The sequence below is a fragment of the Colletes latitarsis genome, chromosome 3 (assembly GCF_051014445.1).
Source record: "Colletes latitarsis isolate SP2378_abdomen chromosome 3, iyColLati1, whole genome shotgun sequence".
Lineage (NCBI taxonomy): Eukaryota > Metazoa > Arthropoda > Insecta > Hymenoptera > Colletidae > Colletes > Colletes latitarsis.
The window spans coordinates 42,410,381-42,426,580 of NC_135136.1; the positions used below are offsets into that span (position 1 = coordinate 42,410,381).

At 45.3% G+C, this 16,200-nt stretch overlaps 2 protein-coding genes across 4 annotated transcripts in view; one reads left to right on the forward strand and one right to left on the reverse strand.

Moving 5' to 3' along the window:
- Positions 1-16,200, forward strand: part of LOC143340581 (prolyl 4-hydroxylase subunit alpha-1-like) — a 159,173-nt gene that overhangs the window by 138,834 nt on the left and 4,139 nt on the right. For all 3 annotated transcript variants that reach the window (XM_076762735.1, XM_076762736.1, XM_076762737.1), the window contains one exon: positions 15,183-15,505. In XM_076762735.1, the coding sequence (XP_076618850.1) occupies positions 15,183-15,505 (323 nt within the window). The remainder of the gene's footprint in view (positions 1-15,182; positions 15,506-16,200) is intronic.
- Positions 136-4,188, reverse strand: LOC143340580 (putative helicase with zinc finger domain). The gene is made up of 5 exons (XM_076762734.1): positions 3,813-4,188; positions 2,858-3,531; positions 1,981-2,682; positions 1,392-1,907; positions 136-1,122 (listed from the first exon to the last, which is right to left on the reverse strand). Exons 1-5 carry the CDS (start codon positions 4,033-4,035, stop codon positions 490-492), a joined length of 2,748 nt encoding a protein of 915 aa, XP_076618849.1. The 5' UTR covers positions 4,036-4,188; the 3' UTR covers positions 136-489.

A 16,200-nucleotide genomic window follows, 5' to 3' on the forward strand; every position in this document is an offset into this window, starting at 1 on the left:
CAATATCTTGAAAATCGTTGCAACTACGAAACTCATACTTTGCAGGACGCCCCACACACATCATACTCTGGTCACGCTCTTAGGGATCTTTTCTAAATCGTCGAGCCACACTCTTCTATTACAACGCATGCAGGGTTTTTTTTTTTATTTTATTTTATTTTTTTTTTTTTTATTGCATCGATATATTCAGTTCTGTTACAACTCGCGTATATCACATTCTTATAATACACACCGCATCGTATCGCATAACAATGACCAAAAGAAAGGTCTCGTCACACTAGCACACCCTGATAAATTCACTGTATCGTTTCCACCGATCGTAGCAACAAAATTCATTGAAAAGGATATATGGAACTAGAAAAACGGCTGGTCTAAAAAAGTTGATACGTATGTACAGAATTGATGAGAAAGAGAAATGAAGTGGAAATAAAAAGCAAATACTGAAAGTCGAGATATTAAGGTAGCGTTTGCGACGGACGATAACTACTTTCAGTAATTCGTGTAATTAACCACCGGATACACAATCGATACTGGCAAGTACTCGACGAGGTAAAGTCGTTGTCGATTCCTGGGTACGAATTCCTCCGCCAGTGGATTCAACGGCGTGGTGAACGGAAGTTCGCGAACACGATCGAGATGATACTTGACGGTTTCCCGGTCGGTGCCGTGAAGATCAGCGATCTCCAGATACCTTTGCCAGAGCTTTCGACAAGAACCTATCGTTAAAAGCGCAACCGGGTCGCCGACCACGGCCACGAAACATTTCGCCCGCGTGATGGCTGTGTTCAAGAGTCTCGGATTCGTTAAGAACCCGTAATCTTTTACGTTCCTTTCTGCGGAATATCTGCAACAGTTTCTAGTTCGAACGGTACTGATAAAGACCGCGGTGAATTGTTTCCCCTGGACATTCAGCACCCTTTCGACGGACACGTCGGACAGTTTGCGTTTCCGCAATTCCGTGCGTATCCTCCGCACCTGTTCCGCGTAATAAGCCAACACTCCTATCGATTCTTCGCCGTATGGTCCCCAACGATCTACCGGCCAGTTGTTTTTCAACTCTAATACACGAGTAACTACCTCGTATGCCTCCGTCTCGTGAACGTAACCCGTTGAATGCATATCCTGTCGACAAAGAAACCAAAGATTACGCTGAAAAGGAAACGGTTCGATTTAAATTACGCTTCGACACGCTCTCGAGGCTCCTTCGGACGTCAGAATCGACCGCATCGAGGAGTTAGACAGCCAAACAACGAGAAAATAGTATCACCGTATCGTCTGAAAGAGCCCTAAAGTGCGCGAAGCAGTTTAAACGATCGTGCTAACGAAGGGTCAGTAAATTAATATCAACTAGACCTAACCCAACAGCCAGTCGGTTTCGATGACGAACGTACCTGCACTTCTACGCTCTGAACGGCATAGAAGGTCAAAGGTTTTAACACAGGATGCTTTAATAATAAATTATTAGCAGGCTTTACGACCCCATCGTAAAACATTTCAGACGTAAATTTAACGATGTCCTCGTGAGAACGGTAATTCTGACAAAGATGTATTCTACAAGGATGGGTGTGCGGGTACATTCCATAGATCCTCTCGAGAAAACTCACGCTCAGGCCACGTTCACTGGCTAGGTCGCTATAAATTTCTGGAGCGAGTTGCATTTGATCACCCGCTAGAATTAAACGTGTCTGTCTAGTGGCTAACGCCAGCGGTATCAGGACTTCGCATTCTAACGCCTGAGCGGCTTCGTCGATTACTATGTGTGTGAACGATAAGTTCAAGCACGTTAGAGAGCTAGACGCCGCTAAAGTCGTCACGATTATACCGCAATCTTGGAGATCCTCCTCGGTTGGATCACGAAAAGTACCGTTATCCTTCATCAGACTATACCCTTGGACTATCGGATGTACCTGAAATCGCGCAGTGAAAGCGAAAGGAATGTTTCGACCAACATTAACTATTTCATCTCGATGGAGAACGTACCGTATTCTTAGCCCGACCCTTGTAAAAGATTCTAACAGGCTTCAATCGTGGATACTTCTCTGTTCTGTACCAAACGTCGAAGAATTCTTTAATGTATAGATCCGCTGCACTGTTACTGTGCGTACAAAGCAGAATCTTATGCTCGCTGTTTTTCGTGAGCAATATACGAAGAGCCTGGGCAATGGTGAACGTTTTCCCAGTTCCAAATGGTCCAAGTAGCAAAATAGGTGGTAAAGGAACCTCTATGGGAGCTGTCATAATAGCCAGAGCTCTTTTCTGTTCTATGTTCAATAAAGAATTCAGTACTAGCCAATCCAAATTTTGTCTAATGGTAGATGTATCCCTGTTCAGTAGATCTAAAATTTCTGCATCCTTTATTTCCATGTGAGCCTTGTTTAAAAAAACTAGTCCTATGTCTGGAAGGCTATCTACGGCTCTGTGCCATTCGCAAAATGGCAAACGATTTAACACAAATTGTACCTGCACTTTCAGATTTGTATTAGCTACCAAATTTAAAGCATCCACGCAATTTTTCGCCAATCTAATATACACGGTTTGAGTACATTTGTCTTCTATGTGGCCCTCGAATATCGCATGTAAGTTCGATTTGTTCTCTATACTCTTGAAAAGCACGCTAGTGCAACCTCTCAAGAATAATCTACCACTTTTTGTATCTTCCGAGACACCTCGACTTAGTGGCATCTATGATAAAAATGTGTCATAGGTTTTGCTGAGAATTTGGTCAATGAACAAGTATGCTTACCATTAACTTATATATGCATAGTTGTACGACTAGTGGTAAGCAAACATTAATTTCCAGTATAAGAAGGGTGCAGAGAAAGAAAAACAAATATATAACTGCTAATGGTAATCTCACCTGGGCAAAGAGCTCACCGGTCGGTGCATACTTAGCAATGGTAGACCCATCGCCAGACAAAGCCAAAATATAATGAGAAACAAGACGCACGCAAGTAAGTACATTGTATCTGGCAATTTGTTCGTGTCTAGCTAGTTCCTCCACGGTAATCAATTCGTGGAGACGACCTCTGTAATTTTCTGGCATTAAATGGGCATCGGTAAGAGTTTCTTGAGTCAAGAAAAAGTTTGTTCTGTCAGGATATGGATATATCGCAGATAATTTATCCTCCTTCGGGTCTTTTGGTGGTACAAACGGCGATTCGAATCTATGTATGTGCGATTCGTTCACCCATGTCTTTGGGTTTTGTGAAAATTGATAATCTGTAGCTGCGTAAATTCTTAAAAAGTCTTCGGTGGGTAAACAATCCATACAAATTCTTTGTAGTATCACAGGATACTCTCCAAAATAAAATATAATATTCTGCCGGTAAGTGCCGTATTGATTGGCAGCGAACCATATTTTCACAAAATATACTTTGTTACTTTCATTTTCGCTCGCTGCATTAAGTTCTACGTTACACCATTCCTGACCATTTGTAATCCCAATCTCATTGGTGCTGTCGCGCACAGATCTCAAAACAAAATTTCTGAGATTTTGATTTAAAGTCAATGCTACCCTTTGTAAAGTTTTACCTAGATAAATATAATACGTACTATGTTTCACCAACATTGTGCCAATTTATAAAAGCAATACCGCACGTTACGACAATGCCACAGAAACGCCAACGTTCGAAATAACAAGAGCCGCAGTAATCGACAAATATTTTAGAAACAATATCGTTATTGTTTAGGAACGCAATATCGTTTAGAAAGATCGACTAACATTAAATCGCATATTTGTTTTCGCGCATCAACTTATGACCAATCGCAACGAATGTAAACACGGCCAAAAACCACAATGTACTAGGACTTACCGCGCGCCAAAATCCGGAAATTCCAATCGAAAACAGTATCACTGTTCTTCGATCGACAGCAAAGATTCGTACCGTGGAAAAATTGTACGTCCTCTGTTTGTTTGCAAGTGACAATCTTGTCAGGATTATCAGACTTGATCCAATCGCGGTGCACTTTTTCGGCGAAGCTGGAAGGAAACAGGTTCTTAACCTCTCCGTTGATCGCAAGCGGATTGTCGGTCATGGCCGCCAATTGAAGATTCAAACGTTCGCGTAAATTCGAACACTTGTTGCTACATTATACCACGGTCGCGTTTTTTACGTTTCCAAAACAAAGAACGAATAAAATTCACATTACATTTTAACGCTACACCCGATCTACGACGAACGCGAGACGCTTCTGACAGAACACTATGCCACCTACGCAAGCGCATCGCACGCGCAGGTTCGATGTATTCATCGCCACCTCGCGGGGAGTTCTGCACTCGTGCGTTTACGGGGACGCCGCAACTTTATCGACGGACGAGGATAAAAAGATCCGAATTCAAATTTCAACGCTTTGCCAGCCGCCCACTTTTTATAAACTATACTTATAACTTCTAGAATACGAGGATTAATAATGTGAAATTTTTGAAAATTATTATTAACTCCCGATGATTATTCAGTAATATTTCAATAATTTTCAAAATATGTTTGCTCTAATCAGATTACATTTTGCCCAACAACAACTTAAATTTGCATACTTATCGTTACGCTTGTATAATTATATATCTTCGAATAACCTTCACGTGGGAAGTCGGACAATTAATTACTCAAGAAATGTAAGGCACGCGCTCATGTGATGCGTTCCACAACAGTTTATGATTCTCCAATATTCTCCGTACGAGATGCGTTCCGCAGTTAAGCCATTTGCATCAAGAAGCGGAATGTTCTGCACGCAATGCCTGATTCGAATCACCGGGTACCAAATAATCCGCACGAGTTGCAGTATCTATACCACAGAACGATGAACAATTTCCAAGTAGTCTATCAACTTTGAAAAAATGTGCATCGAATCTGCTTATATTATCGATGCAAAAATGTTTGTTTTCTAATTTTTTGGCCATCGATTCGGTTTCAGAATCTGCGACAAAGCCCGGAACGTCCATCGTTTGCAGTATCGATTTTTTTATTTATCCTCGTATACATGTATGGTTGTTTATCAACGGATAAGAATTTACGAGCTTTTATTCGAAGTTTGCACGCTAGCAGCTCGAAGCCCAGATCACGAACTTTGCTTTCAAGAAATTTAGGATTTCCAGCACACGTTTTACATTTTGTATACATACTAAAAGCACCGAAACCTATTAAAAAGTCCAATACTTCCATAACCATGGACAAAATGAATGATTCATCGGGCGATTTGTCTGGCAGTTCGTTATATTTTTATTTCAATTCGAGTTATTTCGCGTTACGGAGAAAAATCATGGCTTCTCGAACGAACGAATAACAAATACGTCTGCTAGGATGGTTCTGTAACTCTTATTGGGGAATCCTATAGATTAAAGGGTTAACTGTCAATATGATTGGTGGGATAAAATCTATCGGGGAAACAAGTCTAGGAAACTGCGTTGGAAATACTGTTCTAAAAAAGAACGATCGGGAAATGGGGGTCTGGGGAGGACCGAGAACGAAATAAACAAGTGGAGAAAAACGATCGGCGGCCGAGTCTGACGCGGAACGGTCTCCTCTCCTGGCACGCAATCTCGTGGAAATTCCAGAGAAGATTCTCATGTAAATCGCGCAACGATATCGAACCACCGGAAGTGGCTAAATGACGATCGCCATTATCCTGCAGCCTGGCGAAGAAGTCAGAGCGAAAGGGAACGAGGACAGAGACAGAGAGAGAAGAGAGGATAGCGGAGGGGGTGGTTTGAAGAGTCTCAGCGCGAGGGGGCGAAGCGCAGAACCGTAGGAGTGGGATCGCGGTTAGCCCCGATGGGTTGAAAGCTTTCGAATCGTCGACCATTTCGTGCGTTGCTCTAGGTATTCCCCTTGATACCGGGCTATTCCATTTACCTCGACGGGCGCGAAACGGGGTGGGGAAAAAATGCCGTAGAATCTGGCAGTCATGGACGCTGACCAGTTTCCAGCGTGGCCGGCGCGAGATAAACTATTTGTCTGTTTTCGAACGCTCTTTCCCCATGGGAAATCTGATACGACGTTCACGGTGGTGAATTCGTTTCACCGGTCTGTATTGATGGCACGCTGTTGCAAAGGGTTCCTTTATACCACCGCCAGCAACACTCGACGATTCCTCGCCCTTTTGTTTTTTTCCACGCAACGTTTCGCCCTCGATGACGCGATCGGTTTATCAAATTAAACCATTCCATCGGGCGGAAAGGTCACGCGTCTTTATTTTTATTGCATTTTTAATGCGACCCCTTCATCGAAAAAATATTTATAGAATGATCCGCGGAACTGGAACAAGTTGTATTAAACGCGACGGAGATAATGGAGACCAGGGTAAAAACGAACTGCGAGAATCGTCGGCGCGAAGATAACATTTTTCAGGGGATCGGCGTCGGGAGAAAGAGGAACGCACGGGGATAGGGGTGAGAGTAACGAAAACATAACAGAGGGAGCGTGAAAAAAAAAGCGCTAGCTTCGATCGCTCGTGGTGCGCGTATATCGCTAATTAAAATCTGTCGCGTACGTATACGGGGTGGAGCGCGAGGGTGGGACCAAAGGAGGGTAAAAAGTAAAAAAGGTAAGGGAGGAGGCGAGCGTCCAGCATCATCGAAAACAGGAGAAATGGGAACGGCGGGAGCAAGAAACGAGGGAAAACGTTGAAATCGCGCTAACGAGAGGATTCGTTATTGGACGGAGGTGGAATATAAAGAACTGTCGTTATCGCGCCTGAGGCGTGTCCCTCGGGCGCGATAGGAGCGCGGGCGGATACGTACCCGGAGCTCGGTCAGCTTTTTAATCGAGTTTCCGTGCTGTCTCGTGGCACACGTTCTCGCTCGTGCCACTCGGACCAGGGGACTTGAAATGCAAATGCTCTCGGTATCAGTCAGTTATTAGGATCTGCTCTTTTTTCCTTCCACGTCCCTCTGTCTCGTATTTTCCGCTAGGGGCGGTTCATCCGCTCCGAGGGTATTTCGAACCGACGCCTAACCTATCGACGCGACCGTTCCGATCCGATTACCCCTCGAATATATTCTCCACCCACTCGATATCGAAATACTTGACCCCTTGCACCAACCATCGTTGTAATAATCTTGTATTCCGACGTCTTCGCGATCTTCCAAACGGATCGAGAACTCCGGCTAAAAAAATGATCCAAGATCGCGGTAATTGCTCCTCCGTCGGCCGCAAATTACCGGGAGGCGAGAAAAAGCCGGTTTGCAATTTAAATCGCATCGGTGTTCCGCCCCCGTGCCCGAATTTCGTTAATTGTTCCCGCGTTCTCCAAGTATTCCTCGGAGGTAGAATGCGAGCCACCGGGCGCAATCGTTTGATATTTCCTTCGAACTCTGGCGAGCGGCGTGTTTTCGTTCGATCGCAGACGGTGTTTTTAAAGCTTCCAAGATACACGTTTCGATAACTACCTCGCACAAGAAAAATATGTACGATAGAAAAACCGTTGAGACCGAATCGACGATGTTCGTCGAGGACGAGTAGCGTCTTCTTTCGCAATTTTCCAATTAAATCAGGGGTTCGAACTGTGTCTTGCTTCCGTCATTGCGTAATATAAACCGTGTTCTGCGAGGTGGAGGTGGAAAGTGGGTACGGAAACGGGCAGCGAAACGTTGCAGCTGAGACAGGTAGAACAGGGTTCGGAAGGATGTATCGATTTCATGCTGGACCAGCGTAAGTGACGAGGCGTCGTATAAATTACTGGAATAAACGAGCCAGGTGCGCTTGACTTTCCCCCTACGGTCGACAACGTTCACCTGACATCCGCAGCTGCGGCAAAGTGCGACAGGCTTACATCCCGCCCCGGCCGGATTGGTCCACTCGTTACGAGAGAAACCAATCGGGCCTGGACAACTCCTGAACGTCACCGGACTGTCGTTGCTTCGTCCCAATGGATCCTAATGACCGTTCCCGGGGCCAGCATTATCGTGCGATCCCCGAAACGCCTCCGATTCCGAAATACCCCCTCGTATCGATGTGTGTACGTATCGGTCAATCTGGACGTTAAATTTGCGCTCCTTGAACCGGCCGACCGATTCGGTTTCAATGGAGGAAATCCACCCGCTTGTACCGTTTGCGTCTGTTTGCCCCGCAGCTCGGTTCAAAGTCGTCCGTGAATTTCCAATTCGTAAGGGAACCTTGGGCCGAATTTCCTTTGAAGTGCACCAGATCCATCTCGCCTGGCTCTTTTCTTCGTTTAGCTTTATTGTTTCCGGAACTTTCGTCCCTCGATCTTCGCTCGAGTCCACTTTCACGGGCGTTCCGAGTATCTGTACGTTTGAGATTTACAAGTTCGAACGCTCGCTATCGAAACACTGTACGATAAAATTCGACCAATGCCAATGGTACCATTGTTTGCTCGCCATCGCAAACGCAATTACAAGGCTGTTCTGCATATTACGGAATGGCTACGTTCGCGTTATCGTCAAAGATAGGTCCAGGATCACCGGATCCCACGCCACTAAATTTCGTCCGTGGGGAACTCTAAGAATCGATACGCTACAGAAACCACTGGTAAGGATCGATCTTGTACGCGTCGCGTCTCGTAACGATCCGTGAATACGATTATTGTTACGGACGGCGTTCGATAGTGCATATTTGTTAACGTTTTAATCATATTTCGAGCGAGGCTCGTTCATTTTCTATCTCGAGCCGATATTTCAATGAAGTCTGATCCGTCATCGAGTGACTCTCAATTACTGCGGAAAATTGGAATCGATAAGACGGCGGCGAAAATCTCGCCGCCGCAGCTTTCGAAGGAGGATTTCTTTTTGTTCGTAGACAGTTCGGTGTCTGGGGGAGTATCCAATTACAATTGGACCGCGATTCGATCGCGATATCAACTTCGTGGCGGAAGATAGGGACATCCCCGACGCTATTGTCCTCGATGGAACACAATGGCCGCCGACGCGGACGCTTCTCGCGTTCCGTTATCTCGCGCCGCGGGTACCTCCGCGACTTTCTCCCTTTCCGTCCTCGCTTTCACGCTTTCGCAAGGCCGCCTCGCCTAATGAAAATTTCCCGACTATGCGTTTTACCGACAACCCAGACGCCGACGACTGCTTCGAGAAAAATAAAAACGATAACAATATCGACGCCGACGACACCGATAAAAACAACAGGAACCGGAACACCTTTCACCGCAACGAATACGACGTTTCGAGATAAAATAGTTTCTAAATTAAAAAAACAATTGTGTAGGAGGCTAACGGGCCTTTTGGCCTGGAAAGGACAGGGAAAAACCCCTGTGCCCAAAGCGTAGGCCGTTGTTCCTTATTGGAAAAAGGGAAAGCGGCGAAGGGATGGGAAGGCCAAGGAGGCAATCGAATAACGAGCCTCGTGCAAAAGTTAGTTGCAACGAGGACACTGACGAAGATTGACACGAACACTCGCGCGCGCCCTATTACTATATCACCCGTTTATTAAAATATATCAGTTATTAAGAGTGGGAGGTTTTATTTCGGACTCCTGACAACGTCCTTTTTACCCTCTACACCCTCCTACAATTGCAATATAAAAATCAGACTGTTTCGTTGGTAACGAGCAACGTGTAAACAATAACACCGAAACGCGGAGGCAATGAAATAATGACAAGACGCTACCCTCGGATCGATGTTCGGCGGGTGCGTGATCGTCAAAATTCACCCTCGAAACATCGTCGAAAAACAGCTGACGTTCGCGGAGCGGTTCCCCGGGTCCGGTCAATTATTCCGTGGCACTCGTAAGTGCGCCGATCAACGGGGGGCGGAGGCCTCCTCTCGCGGAAGCAAACCCGACGGCGCGGTAGCACGTGTCGCGGCCGATGTACAAGGAAGATCGCGCGCCGGTTGAATCAAGATTTAATCGAATAATTCTGCTGGGATCTAATGGCGGGGAATAATTTATCGGGCTCGGGAGCCGAGCTTTCCTAGATTATTAAGCCAGACTCGGTGCGGTCTCCCAGCGCGCGGATCCCATCGTGGGATTGGCCGCGACAAGGCCAATTCCAGCCGAGGCGCGAACATCGCGAACTACTTAGTCGAGCGACACGTCCGTCATCTATCCGTACAGATTACCTTGATTTATCGTAATTTATGTTCCACCGGAGAGTGCTAGCGTGTTACCCGCGGGGCCATTAATGCCCATCGATTCTCGCGGTCCGTTATGAAAGGATCTGCCATACTGTTTCGAACTCGGAAACCGTCCATACAGTGTGTCCCGCCAGACGCGATCACACGCACCCTCGTATCGTGGCAATTTAACTCGATAAGAACCGCAAACGTTCCGGATCGTTTCGTTTCTTTCGATACCTTTAGCCCACGTTGCAACGTCAGGTCGAAAAGGTCGTCGTCGTGGAACACGCCATTATTTTAATTGCTTCCATCGGGGGGAACGAGTCGCAGGACAACTCCGTGGAGACGTTGCACGACATCGGTAAGGACCGGGACGACGTCGTTCGGTAGCTTGCGGTTTTTGCAGACTTTCCCACGGCTTCTCTGCGACCCCTCCCACGCGACACCGCGAAAGGAAACTGGTTGAATACGTACTATCTTAATTAGAATTGCAACCACCATTAAACCTGACCGGCCGAGTCCTCGTCTCCGCGTTTCTCTTGGTTGCTTCCTGCCTAACGCAACTTCGCAGAACCACCCTTCGCCTGATCCGCTTGTCCTCTCGCGAGCCAGGTGAAATATTATCTTTAAGAAGAACGAATTAACCGCGTCGCGACACCCCCTAACCGGGAGAATTTCAATGTTCGACGCGGTCGATTTGCATCGCCCGCGGACCAGTCGGAATTATTCATCGGTCTTAATGCAACCCGAGGCGATTGAACATTTTGCACGGGAATTTCAATGACGCGCTACCAGTCCGCGACCGGCCCGGAACTAAAATCAACTAATGGCCAACTTTCCGCGACATCGACGACTAATTGGTTGCCGAGCAACGTGGTTCGAAGATTGGCTCGAAAGGTCGATTTATGTTATTCACCACCTTATAAACTTTCAAATATTCCAAATCATTGTGAAAAAATTATTATTGGCTGCGAGGGTCAGTTACAATCATTTTGGGTCAATACGTATACCCCTGAAATCCTACGCAATTTCGAGAAAAAAATTTAATAAGTGGACAAATTTTTCGGCGAAATTAAAAAATTTCAAATCGTTTAAAAAAAATTATTTTCGGTTGCGAGGGTCAATTACAATAATTTTTAGTCATTAGACATACCCTCGAAATCCTACCCACTTTCGAGAAAAAAATTCGAGAAGGTGTGAAATTTTGCAACGAAAAAAAAAAATTTCAAATCGTTCTAAAAAAATTATTCTTAGTTGCAGGAGTCAATAACGATCATTTTTGGTCAATAGACATACCCTCAAAATCCTACCCACTTTCGAGAAAAAAATTCGAGATGTGAAATTGTGCGACGAAAAAAAAAAATTTCAAATCGTTCTAAAAAAATTATTCTTAGTTGCAGGAGTCAATAACGATCATTTTTGGTCAATAGGCATACCCTCGAAATCCTACACACTTTCGAGAAAAAAATTCGAGAAGGTGTGAAATTTTGCGACGAAAAAAAAAAATTTCAAATCGTTCTAAAAAAATTATTCTTAGTTGCAGGAGTCAATAACGATCATTTTTGGTCAATAGGCATACCCTCGAAATCCTACACACTTTCGAGAAAAAAATTCGAGAAGGTGTGAAATTTTGCGACGAAAAAAAAAAATTTCAAATCGTTCTAAAAAAATTATTCTTAGTTGCAGGAGTCAATAACGATCATTTTTGGTCAATAGGCATACCCTCGAAATCCTAACCAGTTTCGAGAAAAAAATTCATTACCGAAAATATAATGCCTGACCATACGTTGATTGATTCCACTGAAATTTTATGCGTATCTTTAAAACGTCATAACTTCTGAACGGATTGGACGATTTTGATGTTTAAAAAAGCAATCGACGCCTATTTTAGTAAAGAATATGTAGAAATTCTAAAAATATTGGAAAAGTTGCTCCTTGACCCCGCAAAATACGAAAAACCCCATAAAAGTGGTTCAATTTTCAAACGGCCATAACTCCTACTATAGTGAATATTTTTCAATGAAACTTTTTTCTGAAGTAGAGTTCATGGGTACCTACAAAAAAAGTATTAGACAACTTTTCTGTAGGACGTCAAACAAAATTATTAAAAATGAAAAAGGAATTTTTAAGAAAAATCGACAGGGGGTAGGTGCTGAAATTTTTCGACGAAAAAAAAAAATTTCCAATCGTTCTGGAAAAATTATTTTTAGTTACGGGGGTCAATTACAATCATTTTTGGTCAATAGACATACCCCCAAAATCCTACACACTTTCGAGAAAAAAATTCCTCACCGAGAATATAATACGCGAACAGAAATATTTGGCAACGTATATCGTTGAAGGAACGAATATTTTGGAAAATCCTGTTATTCCGTTGCACTTTAGAGATTCCCTTGGGTGCATCATATTTAAGTGGCATTTTGTAAATGCACGCGTAACGTTACCATCCATCGCGACGCGTTGTCGCAATCATCTATATTTGTCACTCCCGTGCTTCCTTTCTCTGCAATTTCCGCAGGAATCGTCGCGACGAAAATCGCGTGCCCGTCTTTTCTCGGGTAAAATGGAGCGGTATTGTCCACGAAGGGAATTACGAGACGAGGCGCGAACCATTGGCACGCAGATGTACTTAAACAGAAATTTATCCCCCCTGGAGTAGCCCGTATCGACCAGAAGGGGATCGTAGACACGTAGATTCCGTTAATCACAATTGCCGCATTTCCAGTTGCAGTACTACGAGCTACAATATACCTCGCTTGTATGCAACTAATTCTTCCCCGCTCAGAGGCAACCGAGATCGTTTAATATTTATTTCGCGCTGAGCGTGTTAACTCCGTGAATAAGAAACAATTAATGTCCCTGATTACCATGTATACTGCAGTACGTTTTGAAGAAAATATCTTCGATCGAGAAAGAAAGTGATCGATTTGGCTCGGAATGATCCGTTCCGTGGAGCCGGTAATCGATCTCCGGGAGTAACGAGCCGATATTTCACCGAGAACGGAAGTTGACGGGAACGTTGGGGAGAATATTACGCTCTGACCGATCGGTTGGATGTCCGTCAAGAGCAGTGCATCATCTCGTGTACGAATTACGTCGAATTAAAGTCCCGATAAAGCATACTGTTTCGACCGAGTTTCCATTTCGATCGCATTTGCATGAACGTTCCCCTCGTTATCTCGGCCGAACCGATCACGCAAATGGCCCTTCTACGCCCTTCCATCGTCCTCAATCTCGGAGTTGAACGACCGGATAAAACGAGAGTCGAAAGAAAACGCGCGGCACCGCTTCATCGCCGGGAGGGATCTCCAATCCGGGAATACATTGTGGCTCTCGAAATGAAATTGTCCTTTCCTATCGTCCATCCGACCCCTTTCACTATCTTTCCTCCTTCTGGTTTCTTCCTAACTTTCCCTCCTCTGCACCCTAATCTCTTCGCCAGTTAGTCTTAATCCTGGCGATTTCTGATTTCCGATGTCGTTTAAAATTGGCTACGTTGACCAACAACGCTCGAAACCGTAGCCACGAACGCGGAAGAAGCTTGGTAAAAAAGGGTAATCGAATTCTCGGAGTCTCGAAGGCAGGAGAATAAACACCGATCGTGACGAAATGAAAACAGAGAATTAACCCAAGGTCCGAAAACGCACGGTTGAGCTTCGTATCGATTGAAATTACCATCGGAAATGAATTTTCCGGACGGCCGGGGCGAAAGCAAAAACGTTTGAACGCGCAAGAATTCGAGTCCACGCCCGGGCGACGCGGCAAAAAGAGGGTCGAAAGGAATCGTACGAGAATTAATCGAGTCCCGGTGAATCTGCATGCGAGCCACGCGCCTCTCCCGTCGAGCGACGTATTATTACGTCGAGGAGGGATAGCCGGTATCCCCGCTGGGTTTTCCGCGCGCTAGAACGATCTTCACGAATTATCTCTGTCCCTTCTGGGGGTGGAAGGACCGGGCTTGGATACCGCTGGTCGTTATCTATGGCAGCCAGTTATTGCCTATTGCGCACTGCCCGGCAAAATGGAGAACAGGACTGAATAATTCCCTCGTCATCTTGCCAAGTCCTTTGTGTTTCTCTTTAAACCCCGGAAACGAAGCTGGGAGGGGGGGTGACGGTGGTCGTGCACCGTGGATCATCGCTCTTTGTCGGAAAACGCGATCGCAATTGGAGAGAAAATGGGACGCCATGAAACGCTTGGGTTGCAAATTAAACAAATTCCGCCCGAATACTTTGGACCTCGGACAACTGGTCGTTCACGGTATGAAAACAGGGCAGAAAATTAATCAAATGACGAGGATGAAATCTTTTTAGCCAGCGGCGGGTCACAAAGTTTCGCGATCGAAGAGGGAAGTTATCGCTATCGTGGATCCCGCGAACGCGAAAGCTTCCTGGCCAAAGTTACGAAGTTAAATTACAGGAAAAGCAAGAAGTCTGTCTTCTTAACAATGCCTCGCATTGCGCTCGGAGAGACGTCGAATAGTGCTGTTCGAGCGGCTCAACTTTTGACTCCTGACCGCTGAAAAGTTCGCGCGCTGTAATTCCCGAAAGCAACAACTTTCCTTTTACTTATTTTGCAACCCCTCCGTGGCTCCTCGAACGGATCGTCTTTCAGACATGCTGGCGCAATCAAACTTTCGGTGTTCGTGTACCAAAACATTTCATGTTTACCGCGGGACTCGCGGTGGGTGCGCATCCGAAATTCCTGTTCCAGATCAGAGGGTTTCCCGAGGGAGTTGGAAATATATACGAAATAGACTCCATTCGGAAAGAAAGGTCCAAGAGTAAACGTTCTTCGAAGTACAGTTAAAGTCGAGAAGAGTTAAATGATAACAGGACGGTTCGCGCGTAGAATTTTCAACGTTCGCGAATTACGGAGAAAATTAAATCGCACGGCGTGTTCCTCCCGAAATAACGCTAACACGTAAACGCGCGAGGGGATGGCGCGAAATGAAACGGTCGTTGTTTAAAGCGGCCTGGAAGAATGACAAGACGGTCGCGAGAAACATTTGCAACGGAAGGCTGAATTAAAATCTACGGCTCCTTTTCGCGTTGAATTTCCGAAATTTATTAAAGCGAATAGAAATCAGCGTCCCCTCGTTCGCGTTAATTAAGTATCTGATGGGAAAGGGACGAAAGTAAAACGTTGGTTGTTTCAGGAACGTGGAGGATTACGCGAGGGAACACGAGGAAGCGTCGAGAAACATTCAGCAATACCTGTCGAATCCAATCAACGCTTATCTGCTGGTGAAAAGACTGACTACCGACTGGAAGCGGGTCGAGGAGCTGATAACCCAGGACGTGGGCAAGTCTTTCGTCGCAAATATCACGAGCTCACGAAGCGACCTTAAATTCCCCACTGACGAGGACCTTAATGGCGCCGCCGTAGCTCTGATGAGGCTGCAAGACACCTACAAACTCGAAACTGCACAAGTCGCCAGAGGCGTGCTGAATGGAGTTCAGTACAGCACAGGATTAAGCGGTGCGCGCATACTTTTCTCCCTGCCTCTGTTTCGTTATTTATTAATTTCAGTTATTCGCTGGAAAAATGCCTTGCATTAGACGGATGAAACAAACTCGTCTCCTTTCTCTCGTCGTTGGGAGAATCGTACCATTATTTAACACGTTCGCTAGCGTTATTGGACGCAAGATTATACCAAAAGTAGAGGCTATAAAATAAGCGATCCCTTAATTTTGGACCATTTCTGCAGTGTAGCGCGTCGAGTCAAGTTGCGATTAAAAAGAAAACTATCCATCAACTATGAATGAATTTCCGAATGTCGTATGCACGCGAAGCCTGAATTTCCCTCTTTTTTTTTTAAACAGTGCGCACGACGAATTGCAAAGTAGGGCACACACACAGCATGCAAAGTGTTTGGGAAGAAACGGTTCGTTACGGACCATCCGCGTCCCGCTATCGTGTTGGTCTAGCCCCCGAAATAAAAAAAAAAAAAAAAGAAAGAAACGCGAGAGGAAAAAAGGGCAGGGATTGGAAGGGAGGGGGATGGAAGCTTCGCTCCACGGTGCTTTTTCGTCGTGAATTATTTATGCGGGTTTAACGGAAGAGGCAAAACGTTGCGAATCGACAGGAATATTGGCCCCGATGTTACCTACGCTTAAAGATCCTTGGTATGAATAATTTACGCGATTTCCTTTATCAGCATCCTGTCCTCGTTT